Below are 18,772 nucleotides of genomic sequence, written 5' to 3'. Positions count from 1 at the left end.
TCTACAGCCTACAACCCTCAAGAAAATAAAACTTTTTATTTATTTACTATAATTAATATTAATAATCCTTCATCCCTCTCAATCTGAATCTCTTCTCCAAACCAACATTCCATCAGTAAAAATCTAGCAATAATTTATTTGAATTTACTCACAAGATGATTCAGAGAAGAAACATCCAATTGGTAGTTGTAATTTTGGGGTTTATTGCTACTCAAGTGGAATCCCTTCGATTTGATCTGCAATCTGGTCTCACTAAATGCATAGCTGAAGATATTAAGAGTCATGCCATGACTGTAGGCAAGTACCATATTGTTAACCCTAATGAAGGTTATCCTTTGCCTGATACTCACAAAGTCACTGTCAGGGTAATTTCTTGTTATTTTTATTTATTTTGATGTTTAAGCAAATGGGGTTTCTTTATTTGATCTGTTTATGTTAAAGTTTGAGTTTTTTTGGTCGATCTATGAGTAATCAAGAATGGTTTATGTGTGTTGGATGTTTTTGGTTTGAAATGTGAATTTTATGCTGGAGTTGTAAAGCTTCAATTCTGAGCTAAATTGAGTTTCAATTATCGAACATGCAAGGAAAATATTCCATTTAAAATTGATCTACGTAATTTAGGTGACATCTACATATGGAAATACCTATCATCAAGGGGACAATGTTGTTGAAGGGCATTTTGCTTTTGAGGCAGCAGAAGCTGGGGATTACATGACTTGCTTCTTTGCTGCTGATCACAAGCCCCCTGTAACTGTTACTCTCGATTTTGACTGGAAGACTGGTGTAGCTGCTAAGGATTGGACGAGGGTTGCCAAGAAAGGTTCTGTTGAAGTAAGTCAATTTTCTTCTTTTATCTACATGTTAACACAATTTTCTTCTTGTGTTAGATATGCATTTGCATAGATGATATGACAGTTCGCACTCATCCTTAGGTTTCATGAAAACTAAATATAGAATGTAGCTCACAAGAATCCCTTGTGCACGTTTAATTTGCACTCGAGAAGTCTCATAGACTACATCATTAGTTCGAAGGAAACAGGAAAATTATGATGTAGCTTCTGCATTATCCTGAGGTCTCTGAGCCCCTCTCACCTCATTCATGCCCTTAAACTTGGAGACTGGAGTCTCTACTTGATGGAACTACTAGATGTAAATGAACTTTTATTAAATAGTAGGGAATCCTAAAATATGAGGATGAATTTATTATTCAACATTTTTAATCAAGGTATTAAATTTCTGTGCATTTATTTGCACATTCAATAAGATTCATGTTTCTCTGTGCATGTCAGCTTGAACTTTAGTGTTTATTACTTCTGCTGGAGAAGCTACTACCGCTATTGATGTTATAAGGCATTACTTACTGGTTTCATTTTTGTTCTTTCCTCCTCTCGAATAGAAGCAGATACAGATAAAGAATGGAAAGAAGAATAGGCTAAAAACCATCCCTACGAAGTAACTCAGATTTGGTAGATATTATTTCCAGATTCTTGTTAGTGTCAGCAAAAGAATAAAATGCCTACAAGCCCATTAGGCTATTAGTAATTATAATTTTAGTTACTGTCATTCTGTCATTAAAAGAGGTACTGAAATAAAACCATGTCACTAGAATTCTAGTGCCTTGCTACTTATTGAAAGAAGAAAGGAATTTCAATATCTGACGGCCTATGGCTCAATCCTCATGTGAGATTGATGTTATGATGCATGCTCGCCAAGTGTTATTAATATGTTCTTGGAAAACAACAAGGGTTATAATCTTAAGTTTTACAGTAAAAAATTTCTGCATTCTGTTGTTCTTAATTAGGACTAATTTTCTTTGTTTTGAACAATAGTCTAGAGTCTTATTTAAATCAAACCTTAGAGTAGTAGAAAAAGATTGTTGGCAGAAGTGTGCGCCTGTATTTCAATAACTTTTAGTTATGTCAACTTTGTGCCCGGACAAAGGGGATTCTGAAGAGAGGAAATTGACCATGAACTTGTTGACTGCACCTTGTGGAGTTCTGAATTGTGACTAACATAAACTCTTGTCATCTTAATAGGTAATGGAATTTGAACTAAAGAAGATGCTGGAAAATGTTAAAGCCATCCATGATGAGATGTTTTTCCTCCGTGAAAGGTGAGTTTATCATTTGTTAATATTTTAAGTTCCAATCTTCAAAAATGTTGTCGATGCATGTCAAATCATCCCGGGTTAATACTCCCTCCGATTCAATTTGTTTGTCCTATTTTGACTTGGCACAAAGTTTAAGGAAAAAAAGAAGGCTTTTGGATTTTATGGTCATAATTTAAAGAAATGTCAAATGTACTAAAATGTAATTGAATCTTGTGGTCTTAAACATGTCATTTGGAAAGTTGGAACTACATAGATGCCAAAAGGGAAAGAGACATTCTTTTACTATTTTTGGAGGATCAAACACAAGTGCTGCAACATTTTTGAAGAGTCCTAGCTACATAGTTAATAATTGTCGCTTAAATAATTTTTTGGCACGATGCAGGGAAGCTGAAATGCAGGAACTGAACAGATCTACCAACTCCAAAATGGCTTGGATGACTGGCTTGTCAATCTTCTTGTGCTTAGGTGTGGCAGGATTGCAGTTGTGGCATTTGAAGACCTTCTTTGAAAAGAAAAAGCTTATCTAATCTTGTTTCTGATAGCTTAATAATGCAACATGTATGTGTAGAATTTTCCATAGATTACAGTTGAAGAGGGAAAGCAATGTTTTTGAGTTAATTGTGATAGAGAGAACTTGGACCTTTTTAGTTTATTACTATTATTCGTTCTGTCCTTTTAAATGACACATTTTCCTATTTAGTCTGTCTCCATTTTATTTGGAGTTTACTTGTCGAACTTTTCATTTTACCTTGATGTCATAATTTTATAGCCACAGTATCATTGCATGTAATTACAAAGTTTCCAAGTGTAATTCCACAAGTGGGATTTGTGGAGGGTAGAGCGTAGGCAAACCTTACCCTTACCTTGGAGTAGAGAATTTGTTTCCAATAGCTCCATCCTCCTACAATGCATCGACAGAAAAATTTCACCCTTTCTGCTAGTGGTGAACTGACAAATCTAATAGTAGTTGGACTGGGACAAAAGCATGCTTAGCAAACGAAAGAATAACTGTCACAGCAAACAATTTATGAAATAACTCTCTCAAGAAGAAGAATAAACAGGTTGGTAGATAAATCAGTGAATTCTTTTTATCACAGGATATTCTTAACTTCACTTTAGACCGGAGATGTCTGTAACTTTTTAAATAAAAAGCGAGAATTGCATTTATCATAAAACAAACGAATAATAAAGGTTAAAAATACAGTTGCCACTTCAATACCACTGGGAAGCAAATGTAAGAAATTTGTTACAAATCTCTCGACACACAGTTCTACTTGATAATTTGTGGAAATATCTTGATAAAATCTACAACAAGCATAGCTGGAATGTTGAATGGGGCATAAAGAATTGGTACAGCAACAGTTTTTGCAGACCTTTGCCAGTTGATCCTATGCACAATCCGACAAACATATCAATTTCAAATAGTGCGTTTGATGGGAGAATTCAACGAAATATCTGGTCAGCTCTGGAATTTGATGTCATGAAGTGAAAAGGTGCCAATGATGCTCCGAGGGTAGAGCATCTTTAATTTTTTCAAGTCTTTTTAGAATATCCAAAAATGAGGGTCTCTTGTTCATATCTGGTGCCCAACATTCCTCTACCAACCTGCAAAAAATTGATTTGCCTTTAGAAAAGCATAAACAAAACGCTGCCAACCATCTTCTTGCGTTGGCTAATAGTCAAAAGAAATAAACTTTGCAGTGCATATATAAAACCTAAGGTCGCAAGAGGAAGAAAAAAAAGCATATATCATGTTTCAATTTTTTCTGCAATTAGGATGCCTACAGGCAACAGCTCACTGAAAGAGGACCTTCACAGCAAGTAATCTCACTTTTGGAAATCCCAGATACCCCTACCTGAATCTTTTCCAAGCTGTAGTACCTAAAAATGCTTTCATAGCTCATCTTCTAACTGTGCCACATTTGTCCATGTTGAAAACCCACACCATACATAGCTAAAGATATTGTATATTGTACGATGCTTAAAAAGAAGGGAGCATCAAGATCCAGTTTGGACTTACTCTTTCAATTCTGGGGTAAAACCTTTTGCCCTGAACATAGGCCTGTGTCCTTCTGCCACATACTTGGCTGCTTCATATGGTTCATAGTGGGATAATGGTGGATCACCCTCTAGCATCTGAATAGAAAATTCATTGATGCATTATTTGTTTCATATCATGTTATTCCCAATCCTAATAGGCAGAGCCTAGAAGTCAGAATTACCTCATATAAGATCATTGCGAAAGAGAAAACATCAACCTTCTTGTCATACTTCCGGTGCTTGAAAACTTCAGGTGCCATATAGCGGTCTATTTTTTTATTACAGAAAAAGATATCACAAACAAATAATTACATTTGAAAGAATATGTTAATCAATTGAGGGAGAATTATGGCATTGTCACTTACAGCTCCCTGTCTCCCCAGTCATTTTATAAACATCATGGGAGTTCTGAACCCTGATTAGTTTGCTTAATCCAAAATCTCCAACTTTCAAATGGTCTGCATTGGAATTGACTAGAAGAACATTCCTAGAAACATTGATACATTCAGCATTAAAGTTAATTGAATCATAACAATAGCAGAGCCATGAAGAGAGAAAAACAGACCTGGGCTTTAGATCTCTGTGGATTATAACATTTGGCTCATTGTGAAGATAAGTCATGCCTCTGCCCACAAAAACATCAAACATTGCATAAGTAACTACGCAATGCAATTTTTAAAATGTAAAACTAGGCATTGGAATGTTGGGTAAATTGTCAGATAACTACAGTATCTCATAAAATGGTATGCTGAGGCAAAAACAACAGAAACTATGCCACATCAGAAAGATCTACCGAGAGTTATAGTAACTTGTTCACGTTATGCAGACCATCTTCTGGATGCACATTTTTTGTATTTTCCCTACAGCTAATTCAACAGACCAGCTACTGTGAAGAAGATGAGTTTTGGACAGAAAGTAAACAGCAACAGGCTGAGCACATTTAGTCCATCAATGATGCTTAAAAACATCAGTCGGTGTAATTAGGCAACTCAAAACATAGCTTACAAGAGTTTCAAGAATCAGACGAAATCAAGAGAATTTTGAGTTTTTCAAGGAAAATGAAGTATGAAATGCTAACAATTATTCATACTACCTTGCTATATCCATAGCAAAATTGATTGCTGTAGATGGTGTAAGAGCACCTTTTTCCTTGAGGTGCTGATGCAGATCGCCCTACAACATATATATGCACCAAATCAGCACAGGTACATCATATGATAAAGAGAAATAATTCAATGTTCAATCAAAATATAGAGAAAAAATAAAACCACATACCCCTCTCAAGTATTCAGTTATTAACATTAAGGGTTTTTTCTCAGTAACAGCTCCAAGAAATTGCACTATATTTGGATGACGGAGCTTCACCAGCAAATTTACCTCATGCCTGAAATCTTGACTGCATGGGGGGAATTAAATTAGGCAGATCAGTATCATATTCCAAAGGGCGGGTCACAGACAAATTTCTCGGTTATCCCAAAAAAATAAAAAAGATCAGTATCATATTAAAATATCAAAAATTAATTACTGCAGCAGGGTCTAACTAACAGCATACTTTTATAATTATACAAATCTGCATCAAGCTTAAAGAGACAATTGTGAATTGAGAATGCTGACAGCCCTGGGTAACATGTGAAGCTTCTTGATCCACTTAAATTCCAGGTCCTCTTACAATATTAGCAGAGTAAAGATTCTTAACAAATAGAATATGATTTATTGATAATTAGAGGATGTGACATGCTTGCAAAAGCAGCATCTTCTTGTTATAGTTTTGGTCAATGATGTGGAATACTTTAAAAGTCAATATATAACAGAGGAGACCAAAGCTAGACTCCTGTCCTCCTTAACCTCACCCTTCACACCTACCCACCTAAAAAGAAAACTGTGAAACTTGACAACAGCAGCAGACAGCACAACATATCAGAATCATATATACAGGATATTGTAGTGCTAACCCCACAATAGAGCTTACATCACCAATCGATCATCTGAAAGGTTTGGGAGGATGCGTTTAACAGCTACAGGTGTTCCACGCCAGCAAGCTTTTAAGATCTCACCAAAAGACCCCTATCAATATCAGCTTCCATATTAGATACATAAATGGCAACCTCGCTGGCAATTTTTTATCAATGATGAAAAGTAGATTAAGCAATTTGAAATCAAGCACAACAGTATCAAAACTAAATAGTTAAAAGATAAATGGGTTGAAGCAAAATGGACAGCCAGTTACCAGAGACTGTCCCTCTTCTTTCTTGTAAGTAGGTTTAGGATTATAGTAACCGCATAATAAGGAAATAGAATTATCTCAGTCATTAAACTATAGACAAAATATAAAAATACCAAAGGGAAGAGTCAATCAAAAACACCTAAGAACGACAGCTCCAAGCACAATAATTGTGCAGCTTTCCTGATTATGAGACACTTTCTATTTTGGAATGAAATAAAATGTTAAACACAGTGCTAAACAGATTCACTCCTCTACAACTATCCACACATTTTAAAATTTTAAAAATTAGATTAGTTGAGATTTTTCATTCATCAACACCCCATAGAACAAGTGTTAGCTTAATCATCATAAATTCGCTTCAATTGCTTATATTTGGGAGAAACCTCTTCACAAAAGACTTTCAGTCATGCACTAATACAACACGGATTGAAAGATTTTATTGAAAAAACACAAAAAATGGTACACGAGTAGCTATCTTTGTAAACTACAGTTGCCAATTCATTTGAAAAGATACTGGACAGGGTAGCTTAAACAGACTTTAATTAACCTCCAACAAGCTAAATAACAGCACTTCTAGTATAGCAAAACATACCTTTCCAATGATTGCAGAATTTGAGAAGTCCAGCTCAGTAGGATCAATCTCCCAATCACACTTCTTTGGTAGAGGTGGGGCGACAGGCCTTGGTTCAAAATGGCTTCCATTTTGTCCCTATAGCATATATTAAAACATTAAAGGCTCTTAAAGACCAATCCTAAGAAATCAAAGACACCGTTCGCATATTCAGGAAAAATCAAGTAATTCTCAATAATTATGTAAAGAAAAATCTTGAAGTGGCACAACATGACATAAGGTAAAACAGTTGTTCAGTGACTTGGGAAGAATTGAATTGAACATCCTGCTTCCAACGATGTTAGATTATTTTCTTGTTATAGTACCAGTAACCATTAGCTCTTGGCTCATTATTAAGGCGATAGCTCCAATCAGTTATTTGCTAAAAGTAAAAAAAATTTGCCCAACTCAGGTAAATGATCTCCTAATCATGCCATCAATCTAGAAGCCTAATAAATATGCTAGCTAGTTAATAAGGAGCCCAGAATTCCATTCGTTTACCGATGTGGGACATTTCATTCACTAATTAGTTAATAAACAGCTTTGCTAGCTCATCAAGACCTGGATGGCTGTACAGAAACAGAGCTAGAAGCCTGATAAATAAGCTAGCTAATATACCTTTTAACTAAGAACAAGTTGATGCATTAAATGTTGATAAATACAAGCTTTTGCAAATGGCAAACGACTGTTATGATATATAAGATATATCAAAAGGAAAAGGAATGTAACTCACATAAGATAGCCCGCCATATGTCTTTAACAATTCAATCATGGCAGATTTCTTAGCGCCTTCTGCATCGGCTAGAGGCTGTCACAAACAATTGAAAACTTAGATCAAAGCAGCAGATTAGTGAAATTCACTCAAGAATCAAGGATTGCATAGAAAAGTCAGTGTCACAACAGGCACATTAAAAACATGGACGAAAATATGCAAAACCAGAGAAATGTGCAAACTCGTATTTTCAATAATCTAAAATCCAGTTGATTTTTTTTATCAAACAGTTAATCAACCTATGCCACATGAATTTCACTGGTAAGTGGTAACATCCCGCACACTTTTTGACTCCTGATTGATCACAAGACATCACTTAATAGCTGAAGACTAAAATTCCAATTCCTGATGCCTAATGTTTTCATTTCATAACAAGACAAGAGGTAACTTCAGTAAGATTTAAGAGATCAACAGCTATCACAATTTTGCTCCAAAATCAGGATAAGGTAATCAAATTACCATGCTACTACCAGTTATCAGTTTCATATACAGACACACCTAACAAGCTTAGGCACATAACCTATACTGTATGAAGATTTACTGGAAATACGCAAATGCAAATTTTTTACCGTGTTTCTCCAACGATCCTGAGCGTTGACATCGGCGCCATAGTCAATCAAGCACTTTGCAACATCGATCCAGCCATGTAACGCTGCAACGTGGAGTGGAGTTCGATTATCGTAATCTCTAGCTTGAACAAGCGTCCGATCTTCTTCTAGTAGCTTCCGTACGGCAGCGGCATCGTTATGATGAGCGTGCCACAGTATTTGCGATGTCTTGCTCACTCTTGACTTTTCCTTCTTCTTCTCCGTTGATACCACCGGTACTTCGACGGCGGCGGCAGCCGATGAGCCGGAGCTCCCTTCACTTGCACTCATTTGGATTGATAATGGATCAATAGACTCGTGTGTTCCGTTTCTTTTGAATGTGTGTACAGAGTTTAGTTTTGAGTCTCTCTCCTCCTCTGTATTTATATGAAAAAAAGAATAAAAATTGATTTATTTATTTTCTTAAAATGTGATTTAGTGGATATTCTTGTATACTTTGTCAATAGAATTAGATCCTTTTCAAAACACCTTTGTTAATCACTTTTTGATCAATTAATATATTAGGAAAATCATTTCTTTCTTTCAAAAAGATAAGATTCAAATTTGAAAAAATTTCATGCTTGAGTTGATTGAGCAATTTGTAATCTTCGATTCAAAAAGAGAGATCTCAAATTTGAAACTCCTTACATATTTTTTCGATTGAGCTCACCACAAAAAACTTATCTAGTTCAGTTTACAAATGATTTGAGAACTTTTACATATAAATGAGTTTACCTTAAGTTAGTAATTATGGATTTTCGTTAATTAAAAAGATTTAAATTTGAGAATTTCTTATTAATCGGATACTTCAACTAAACAACAAAAAAATGTAATATTAGTATTTTGTTTTGAACTAGGAAACATTGTGTGAGAGAGTGGTGTTAACATATATAAGTAATTATTTCTTCCTTGAGAAAAAATATGATTAATTTTAAATATTTATTTAATATATTAGAATTAGATACTATCTTTAACAGTATATAAACTCAAGTTATCAACTTTTTGTTAATCAAACAAAAATAAATATTTTTCAAATTCAGTTTTTTCCAAATAATTAAAGAGAAATGATCGAAAGCAATGTGAAAGATTATATTTTGTTTGAGTTGTACGAAATAAGTCAATTATTTCTATTTTGGTATTTGCTGGATTAAATAATTACTTGAGGATGGCGCTTTCAACGGTAGTTAGCATATTACCGACAGTCCTTTTGACGGCTATATATGTTTCACTATTTAATCTGCAGCTCAGAAGAAGTCAAGAAGCCCTATGATTTTTTGATTTTGGCGTAAACATAAATATTTTACGGATTCATATATGTTTTTGTGTTGAACAAGCTGGATCTTATCGAAATCAGAAAATGAGGTAGTCATTGTTATGTGTTTCCATTTATAGACAGACACGTTCAATTTGCTTGAAATGAGGATCCCATAGAACATGCAAAGTCAAGTCAGCAATAAGGAGATCCTCCAGATATTCAGAATTATGCTCCTACATTTTTTTTTCATATAGGCTTCCAAGTCAAATATGTAGGGCTTAATAAGCTTCATTCTTAAATTGTTTTAATTTATTATTGTGCCAAGCTAGCACATCAATCCATGTTCTTTTGCCCGGATCATATGTAGATGCGTGCAACTTTTCCGGATATATAGTTATACTGGATTCATCTCAATCTACTACTTTTCAAATGGTGTAGATCTAAATTTATGCCCAAAAATTACAACAACACAAATAGTGGATATGAACTCAATATTATTTTATAATATGAAACAAAAAAGATCAACTCTCAATAACATGACTGTAATCTATTTCTTAAAAATAAAAACACAAGCTTTTACAGGATTAATTGCAGCTAAGATCTATGTTGGCCCGTTAAGAACTTGCACATTCAGAAGAAGATGAAAATAGCAAAAATGAGTATGTTGAGACAAATGTGTGGCCATACTAGGAGTGATAGGATTAGGAAAGAAGAAATTCAAGACAAAGTGGAAGTGCAGGGAAGCGACGGTGAGATGGTTTGTGCATGCGAAGAGGAGATGTGATAGGTGGGCCCTGAGGAGAAGTAAAAGTAGGTTGAAAAAGTAATAGAGCGACACATCTGCACCTTACCGAGGATATGACTCTAGATAGAACAATGTACATGAAGGGCGAGGATCATAGTAAGGTATGCGTACATACCACTCTCCCTAGACCACACTTGTGGTTTTACATTGGGTATGTTGATAATGTTTAGGGTAGGGATACAGTTGAGTTGAGAATCATTTATATACATTAACCATTAGAATTATGTGGCACTATTATATACATGTAAGATCTATCGCAGACTAAAATAGCTGCACATAGAAGAATTATATTACTGATTTACTGTGTCCAATATGTTTTTGCATACTAGACAAAGGAGAGATCACCTGTACTCAGCTCAAACATAGCAACGTTACATTACGTTCTCTTGGTCTTCAAGTGAGCGCTTGCGTGCCCTTAAGTTTAGCTTGAGGCTTTCGGGCAACGGAGGTGTTCTGCCCCGACGAAATAGAACTGCCAGTGCCCTCATCTTCCGGCATAGATCAAATACCTACAGAAGGTTCAAGTTGCAATTAGGACGACTAGAAAATTAACTCACGCCTGAAAGTAGCTCTGTAGCTTTTTTTCTTACTGATGAAGCTTCTATTTCTGCAACACCTTCACAACCTTGACCACCTCCTTGAAGCAAGTCACAGTATTTTGCAGCCTCATTTTCATCTTCAAATACCTTCATAGAGTTTAACATATTAGGTTGCAGAAAAAAATTGCTTAATCTAGTTTTCAGTTGAACAAGAAATTCCGAATTAACAACTTCATTTGATCTTAGCCAAGAGACTCAGAAAGGTAAACTACCTACTTTATCTATGAATGAAAATCACAGTATGAATGATTAACATGCTCACTCTTCTGGCCACTTATTCCCTTTCACATAGTCTACCTATAATATATGTCAATTAAGTAGTTACTAAAAAGGGCAATAATGTTCTCTCAAACATTTAAAAAAGAAAAACTAGAATAAGAAAGCTAACAAAATCTATCTGCCGCAAAATAACAAAGCCTTTATTTAGCAGGAATGTCAAGTTAATGGAGAATGAAAGCTGGAGCTGGCAAGATGATGGAAAACCAAAATTCTAGCATTTCTGGATGAAGATGCTAAGAACACTTTCTGATTAGGGCGGAGCCAAGTAGGAGCAAGGGCTTCATCCGAACCCTCTTATGTGGAAAATTATATTGTATAGACAAGATTAAAATTACTTTTTATGTATATATAGTAGATATTGAATCCCCTTGGCTTCTTCGTATGTTTACTTCTTCATATTTTGAATCCCATTAGTGAATCCTGGCTCCGCCACTGTTTATGATATAAAACAAAGGTGTGATTTGCTTTTTGGAAAGGTGAATTTGGTATTCCAGGCATTCTATAAACGACAGACGAGCAGTCCTCCATTGGGATGGAATGAGTCCTGGGGAAAGTGAAAAGCAATAACATGTCTACATAGAAAAATGCATATTCCAACGACAGGACTGCCCACTTTCCATATTCAATAACCACTCACCAGACCAAAAACTTTGACAAAGTAAACACCATTCCATCTCTTTTCAAGATTTCAAATAAAACCAGCAAATTAACTTCAGTAAAATTTTGTACAAGCAGTACAAAATATAGAAGCACAATTATTTTTTGATTCCTTTTCTTTAGGTTGAAGGGAGTGCTGAGTCTTGGCATTCTATTCATCAGAGTTGCTGCATATAGAGCTTTAGATCTGAGATGGTTGTTGCATTATATATATACTCTTCCTTTCATAAGATCACAAACATACACACATCAATAAATTGAAGAACAAAAACTGATTTCTCTAAATAGAATGATCAGTTGTTGAATACTTGAATTCACCTGTAAAACTATGGCTTCCAGAACTTACTCTCTAAATAGAATGATCATTTCATGTGGCATACTAGAGTCAACAACTTCCATACATGTGAAATATCAAGACCTCATGTAATGAGATAAATATTCTTAAGGAACACAACTTTTCAATCTTATTCTTTCCTTCCCCAATTTCTTTCTCTAGAAATTTTTATCCTCCATGTGATATCTTGAATTGCATATGGACAATTTACAGAAAGAGAACTGTCTAAATCATCAGTCAGTGGTCAGCATATTTAGGAGGATGTCTAATCACCAAACAATCAACTAATTCGAAGCTCTAGCCTACAATGTTATTTCTTGAACACACTGGTGCAGATAAAGAAATTATTTCAAAATAAAAAAAATCTAAGATAAAGCTCATATTTGGTCATAGTCTCAGACATATCATCCTCTAAGGATGTAATATATCTACATAGTAACGCTTCAAGCGTACAACAATTCTTCTTTGGTTTAAGTATGTATCAGTACTAACTTAAGGCTTTTTCTTAAGGGTTACAGATGCTTCAGGATCTTCTGTGCTCTAGATCTTACAGAAATATGTAAGAAAACTCAAGAGTGTCATGAAATAGAAAACTGAAAGAGGAAATCAACACAAATACTTACAAGTACTCCCTCTGTGATATCCTCAATAAGCATCTGAAATCTCGTGTCAGCTTCTGGCTGCTTTGCACGATTTTTCCATTTTCCTCCTTTGGAGAACAACATCCCAAGCTCTCTTTCAACCTCACTGCAAGAGGAAAAGAGTCTCAGCCAATACAATTAGGATACTCACTTAAGTTAAAAGAAATAAACACACCTTCGGTTTCTCCGGGTCTTCATTGTACACAACTGGTTTTCTCTCTGGGTCAGCACATATACAGGTTTAGGTGTTTCTCTCCAAGGGTTAGCCTCCAGCACTACAGCAAAAGATCAAAAAGTAATTACTTCTTGACACTTCGAAGGAGAAATGTTCAAAATGCAGACGCTACAGCTAGCTTCTCCGCTCATGTTCTTTGGTTATGATATGGACCCTGGCTACTAATATAACCTTCTGTTTTATTCTATGATTTGTCTGTTCTAAGACCTACGTTATATGTTTTGCATGTAGCAGGAAAGATTTCTATCAGCTAGCATTAAATTATTAATACGGCATCCTGATATCATTAAACATTTTGGCACATAGTCGTACTAGCAGACCTACAAGTACATTGTTAAGGAAAAGATCGAATTTTTCTGATGTACTTAAGCAAACTACTTCATCACAAGTCCATCATAATGAAAAATTACAAACAGAAAAGATCATTTCTATGCAAAAGAAGTTTACTGAATATAGTTCAATGAAAATATTGTTTAACTAATATAATAATCTTTTAAGTATAATACTCCAAATTCCGATAATTAACAAATACTAACTCCTTAAAAATTTATATGCTGAGGTTTTTACACACTTAATTATAATATATGTTAATCTTGAAATATAAATCTATAACTTTATTGAACATTAGAAAATTGATAGCGGTTCTGATAGAGTAATATTTTTGGCAGCTGCATAATTAAGTAAAACGAAATGGAAAAAAAGTAAGAGAAACTGGATTAGACTAGAGAAATGAAATTCACCATCATAACTGCTGCTGTCGAAACTCTGTTGAAGATGTCTACGCATGTCATAGGCACGAGAAGACACTTGCTCTACAAATTCGCTAGGAGTTCCTGGAATAGTCCCATCCATACGAAGCGCTCTTTCCACTTCATCATCTCTCCTCAAACTTTCCTCTTCTTCTTCTTCTTCTTTCTCCTCATCTCCTCCGCTAGTACTCAATTTGCAACAAACAGAGATAGACCTCGTTCTACCACTACTTCCATTGAAAATTGAAATCCGGAATCGAGGAAAACCTTTGAGCTTGGCGTGAGAAGAGAAAACGGAGATTCGCCGCCGGTGATTGTGGTGACGGATAAGCTTCCCAGAAGGAAGAACGATTGACGGAGAAACTGATGATAGAGAATCCATTGAGAGAAACAGAGAATTGTCTAGTGTGTAAGAGGAAAAATTGGAAATGGGGAAGGTAGTTGGAAGAGAAGAGAAGAAAAATAGGAGTTTGTTATGTGTAGGCAAGGCAGCTGGAGAGTTTTTGTGAATCTTCTTTGGAGTTTTCTGTTTTCCAGATTTTTGTGATTCAACATTTTGGATTTTTTGTTAAAATACATTGTTCCACGAGTGAGGATAGTGTGTATGCAGCTTTACCTACCTTTGTAAAGGAAGAGATGTTGTCGTAGTCGATTGACTCAAGTAACATATATCGAAAAGATAAAAAATGAAAGTTAGAAAAACAAATTGAAACAAAGGAAGTAATAATCTAAATCTCAAAAGTATACACGTATAATTCAACCAAATTTTTTTAGTCTAGGCGTAACGCAATTAGTTTTGTTGACCTATCCTCATATCCTATTCCCTCACGTAACACACTTTGGCCTTTTGGTGACACCTTTATGGACCTGTTTGTTCAAAGTTCGGACTAGAAGATCAGAAATTGTTACAAAGACTCTTGTCCAAAGTCGTTTTCAAAACTCAAGCCAACGAGCTTGCATCATCTAGGCAACCTACGTAATACGCTTGAGGTGCGATCCTTTTCCGGATCATGCATGATTACAACATAGGCTGCTTCTGAGGTGCAACCTTTAGTTAAGCCTTTTCCAGATCCTGCATGATTGCAATATAGGCTGCTTCAGAGGTGCAACCTTTCATCAGACCAGCCGATCGTAGATGCTTTGTGCATCAGGCTTCTTTTAAATGCATGGTACATTATCAAACGCAATATGACACTGACAATCAACTAAGAGAGGCAGCAGGCAACTCTTCAAAATATCAGGTAGACAGGGATAAGAGAGTGGGAGCATTATTGTGACAATCAAGTGCTTATTTTCCCTTAAAAGTATCAGATGGTTTCATTGAGGATATACACTAGAATGCAGCTGAAAGTGGGAACCTGTATAGCTTACAAGCTAGATGCATGATTACAAATCAGATTTACATCCAAACTCCCAATGAATTACATGGGTACTCAATGGTGGAAAAGCTTGAAATACAGAATAATAATGATTGCCAGGATAAGGACTCCAATCACAGAGCCCATTATCCACTTGTTTCGGCTAATTCTTCTAGACATCGAAGTCAAGATCTTCTTGCTCTTGTCAATGGCATCATCCACACCATGAAGCTGTAAAAAAGATAAAAGACAATTAATAAACATAGCCGCTCAGGGAGCCACACTAACCAGAACAGTTGAAATTACTCAAATAGAGGTCAGGGAGGAAATTCAAGGGCTACTAGAAACCAGAAAGAAAATCTCAAATGGACTCATACCTTATTATGTGAATGTAGCAGTGTTTCACGCTGTTGGTGCAAATCCCCTAGAATTAACACACTAAGCTCTTCAGTCTCTAGGGCAATCCTTCGGCTCTCCCTGATTCTGTCACTTGACTGATCGAGCCTCTCTGTTGACATTGCTAAGCGTTCCCTTTGATTTGCAGAAGCCTATAAAATCATATTATGGCTCTTTACAGGTAAAGCCGGGAAATGTGAAGATGAATTCCACTACACACATATTTGGATTAAGATAATATGTTATGCCTACAGTCAATTTTTTGAAAAGCCAACCAAACATTAGCCGACTTGTCCTTTAGCCGTGCTGAACATCAATGCTTTCAACTATCTCGTGTAAGAAAGAGAGAGAAGGAACTGAAGTGGTCAGCAGGTAATATATGGTGAACCTTTTCTTTGCTTGGCACCGTGGCGTTTCATCAATTTATGTCAGGGCTTGACCAACAAAGGCCACTAACAGTATGAGAAAAACCAATGGACAGATCACAGATGGCAATGTAAGTGAACCTAATCAGTTCCTCTTAGATAAGTAGCAGATTTATATGTCATGCAAATTCTGATCTTCGATTGATTTGACAAACTTTGATATCACCAACCAAGCATGAACATTATATGTAAGACCACAATTAGCTTCTCCCAAAGAAATTTGCGTACAATGGATGGTAACATATCATTCAAGTGAAATTTATATAACCTTGAGACCACACAACTTTACTATGGCAAATGCTAATACATCCCCAAAGTCATTATATGAAAACATGTATGACATAGTGGAATCTTCAAACGAAAATATAAGGAGAAGAAGAAAAAACGGAGGAGAAGGAAAGTTTTAGTATACATACTGCATGTGGATCCATCATTCCAGACTCTAAATCATGGGCAGCTTGATTAGCACTAGTCAAGGTTAGTTTATTCACTTCTTTCTTCAACTTATTCAGGTCTGATTTGTATTCCCTCAGTTTAGCAAGTAATGTTGCTTTTAAACTCGGTTGCAAACTTCTTGCCTCAAGATCCATTTTCCGTATCTAAGCATAGACCCTCACTTATCATCAGTTCTAAAAAAAAAAAATCTTTTCGGAAAGGAATAAATTTAAAAGTCAATAACGTACCAACACATCTGCATCATCCAATCCCACTTTGAGTTCGGAAATCTGTTGCTTTTTCGGCTCTGCTCATTACAGTTGCAAAGTTATAGTCATAATCCATCAGAAGCGTAACAGACGATATTTAACAACTTACCAAAGCCTTAACAGAAAAGGAAAATCAGATGCTTGTTTTGTTGTTTGTTCAAGTAGTATAACCTAAATAAATTAGCAAAAATACATACTAACATAGAAATCAGAATTGAACAGTCTTTCATTCTTATTTTTACTTGTTCCTTCAATTCTCTCCTTTCCTAAATGTTTTAATTATCTTTAGTATGATCTGACTTCACAACTTGCCATGCTTACACCTCTTCCCTATTGGAATACCAACCCAATCTTGAACGTTGAAGTGACTTCAGGGATTTTAGGAAGAAAATCTTTTTTACAGGAAAAAACTAATACGTAGCAACACCAGAAAAAAGAATGCTTTAATGGACAGGTACACTAAAAAGGGTGAATTGTTTGCTTGCTTGATATGTATAGAGACAACTCAATAAACAAAAATTACATCTCCATCCCACACTAGTTGAGGTCAGCTATATGTATCATCATTATATATTCCACTCTGTACAAATCCATTTTATTTCAGTAATGGAAAATAATTTGTCAGTTAAGGCATATAAGGGTTCTCCAACCAAAGGACACTTAAAATCTCACACTTGTATGTACACTAATATAAAAGGCTCTAACCAGAGTTAGTGGAGAACATCAGAAGCAATAAGTTCACATCGATAAAAACTCGGAATTTACATAAAGTCAATTAATCAATCAAAGAATTACTTCTACTTCTTAATCCCAGACTAGTTGGAGTCAGATATATGAATCATCTATAACTATTCCACGCTACATGGGCTTATTTCAATTCCAATACGGGAAAATAATTTGTCTTTTAAAGCAAATTAGGAGTTCTGCCAAACTGTTAATGCTTCTCTAAATCTCACACTTATCCCTGCATTGACATGCAATTCTTTCGCCAGTCTTAAAAGAATGATGCAAGAGTACAAGAACTAAAAGCCCTAATCCTAACTAATTGGGCATGTCTATTAGCTTAGTTTGCATATATACCCAAAATCCATATATTATTTTTATAATAGTGGTGTCTGGGACATCTTGCACAGGTACCTGCTACTTCCCACTAGCACAATCACTGACCACTAGGACACACTCTTGGGTGTAAATCCTATAATTCACATTTCCGCATTGATCCACAAAAGTTATATAAAGTTTCAAAAAAATATATTAAAGATCAAGTGAATCAGTTACCTCCGTCAGCCAATTGAGCAGCAGAATTGCATTTCCGAGACAAATTGACAGAAAGTTCACAGTACTGCCTCTCATATCCCTCAAATACTTCACTCATCTTCCCTCAAAATCTCCGCCCAAACAAAATTCAACCTGTAAATACAAATCAAATCAAATCAAACGATTGAATCAAGTTCAGCTAAGTTTTTGAGAAACCAAAACGAAATTAAAAAAAAAAAATCGATCCACCAAACACAATCAAGTAGATACACGTATAAGTAGGATAGATATACCAGTAATGAAAACGTACGGCGTACGTATGATCGGAGACGGCGATGTACGTTGAGTCACTGACGAGCTAAAACTGAGTGGACTCGGACCAGAGCTTTGTTAAGGAGAAACGGAAATTGCTCGCAGGGAGAGAAATATGAGTAGTCACAGTTTATTTTTCATAAAAAATAGGGACTTGAAAAAAATGTAAGTTTTTCTTTTTTCTTAGAAAGCCCTTTAGCTTTTGAATACTCGCATATTTCCCCAAACTAATAGAAAATTTGATCCATAAGGAAAAGAAAGGTATTTTTGTGCTATTTTTAATACGTTAAAGACTTTTTAATCCATTAAATAGAAGTGAGGGATGAAGAGAAAAGATAGTATTTTTTTTAAATTTGGTTTAGAAGGATAGTAGGTAACTAAGTATATCTATGTGGAAGAGGAAGGGGACGCAAGTATCATCTA

The 18,772-nt window shown here is 35.4% G+C and overlaps 4 protein-coding genes across 4 annotated transcripts; 1 reads left to right on the top strand and 3 right to left on the bottom strand.

The window, feature by feature from the left end:
• The first annotated feature begins 1 nt into the window (after window position 1).
• Window positions 2-2,809, top strand: LOC125829894 (transmembrane emp24 domain-containing protein p24delta9-like). Its single transcript, XM_049509114.1, has 4 exons — window positions 2-365; window positions 622-831; window positions 2,037-2,113; window positions 2,493-2,809. The coding sequence occupies exons 1-4, from the start codon at window positions 156-158 to the stop codon at window positions 2,635-2,637; spliced, it is 642 nt and encodes a 213-aa protein (XP_049365071.1). The 5' UTR covers window positions 2-155; the 3' UTR covers window positions 2,638-2,809.
• A 560-nt stretch (window positions 2,810-3,369) lies between these two features.
• LOC125829911 (integrin-linked protein kinase 1) lies at window positions 3,370-8,703 on the bottom strand. The gene is made up of 11 exons (XM_049509134.1): window positions 8,326-8,703; window positions 7,718-7,792; window positions 6,967-7,083; window positions 6,120-6,214; window positions 5,426-5,546; window positions 5,244-5,323; window positions 4,716-4,775; window positions 4,516-4,637; window positions 4,333-4,418; window positions 4,131-4,246; window positions 3,370-3,715 (listed from the first exon to the last, which is right to left on the bottom strand). Exons 1-11 carry the CDS (start codon window positions 8,632-8,634, stop codon window positions 3,589-3,591), a joined length of 1,308 nt encoding a protein of 435 aa, XP_049365091.1. The 5' UTR covers window positions 8,635-8,703; the 3' UTR covers window positions 3,370-3,588.
• A 1,883-nt stretch (window positions 8,704-10,586) lies between these two features.
• Window positions 10,587-14,353, bottom strand: LOC125829912 (uncharacterized). The gene is made up of 5 exons (XM_049509135.1): window positions 13,889-14,353; window positions 13,089-13,188; window positions 12,896-13,019; window positions 10,994-11,089; window positions 10,587-10,912 (listed from the first exon to the last, which is right to left on the bottom strand). The coding sequence occupies exons 1-5, from the start codon at window positions 14,277-14,279 to the stop codon at window positions 10,775-10,777; spliced, it is 849 nt and encodes a 282-aa protein (XP_049365092.1). The 5' UTR covers window positions 14,280-14,353; the 3' UTR covers window positions 10,587-10,774.
• Window positions 14,354-15,171: 818 nt separating this feature from the next.
• Window positions 15,172-18,497, bottom strand: LOC125829914 (vesicle transport v-SNARE 12-like). Its single transcript, XM_049509136.1, has 6 exons — window positions 18,331-18,497; window positions 18,059-18,190; window positions 16,760-16,818; window positions 16,493-16,675; window positions 15,633-15,803; window positions 15,172-15,486 (listed from the first exon to the last, which is right to left on the bottom strand). Exons 2-6 carry the CDS (start codon window positions 18,153-18,155, stop codon window positions 15,331-15,333), a joined length of 666 nt encoding a protein of 221 aa, XP_049365093.1. The 5' UTR covers window positions 18,156-18,190; window positions 18,331-18,497; the 3' UTR covers window positions 15,172-15,330.
• Between the last annotated feature and the right edge of the window lie 275 nt (window positions 18,498-18,772).

The sequence above is a fragment of the Solanum verrucosum genome, unplaced genomic scaffold, assembly GCF_900185275.1.
Source record: "Solanum verrucosum unplaced genomic scaffold, falcon-dt-bn FXZP01000008.1, whole genome shotgun sequence".
In the NCBI taxonomy this organism is placed as follows: Eukaryota; Viridiplantae; Streptophyta; class Magnoliopsida; order Solanales; family Solanaceae; genus Solanum; species Solanum verrucosum.
Note: the sequence above shows the minus strand (reverse complement) of the source record. Positions and strands in the feature narration are given on the sequence as shown.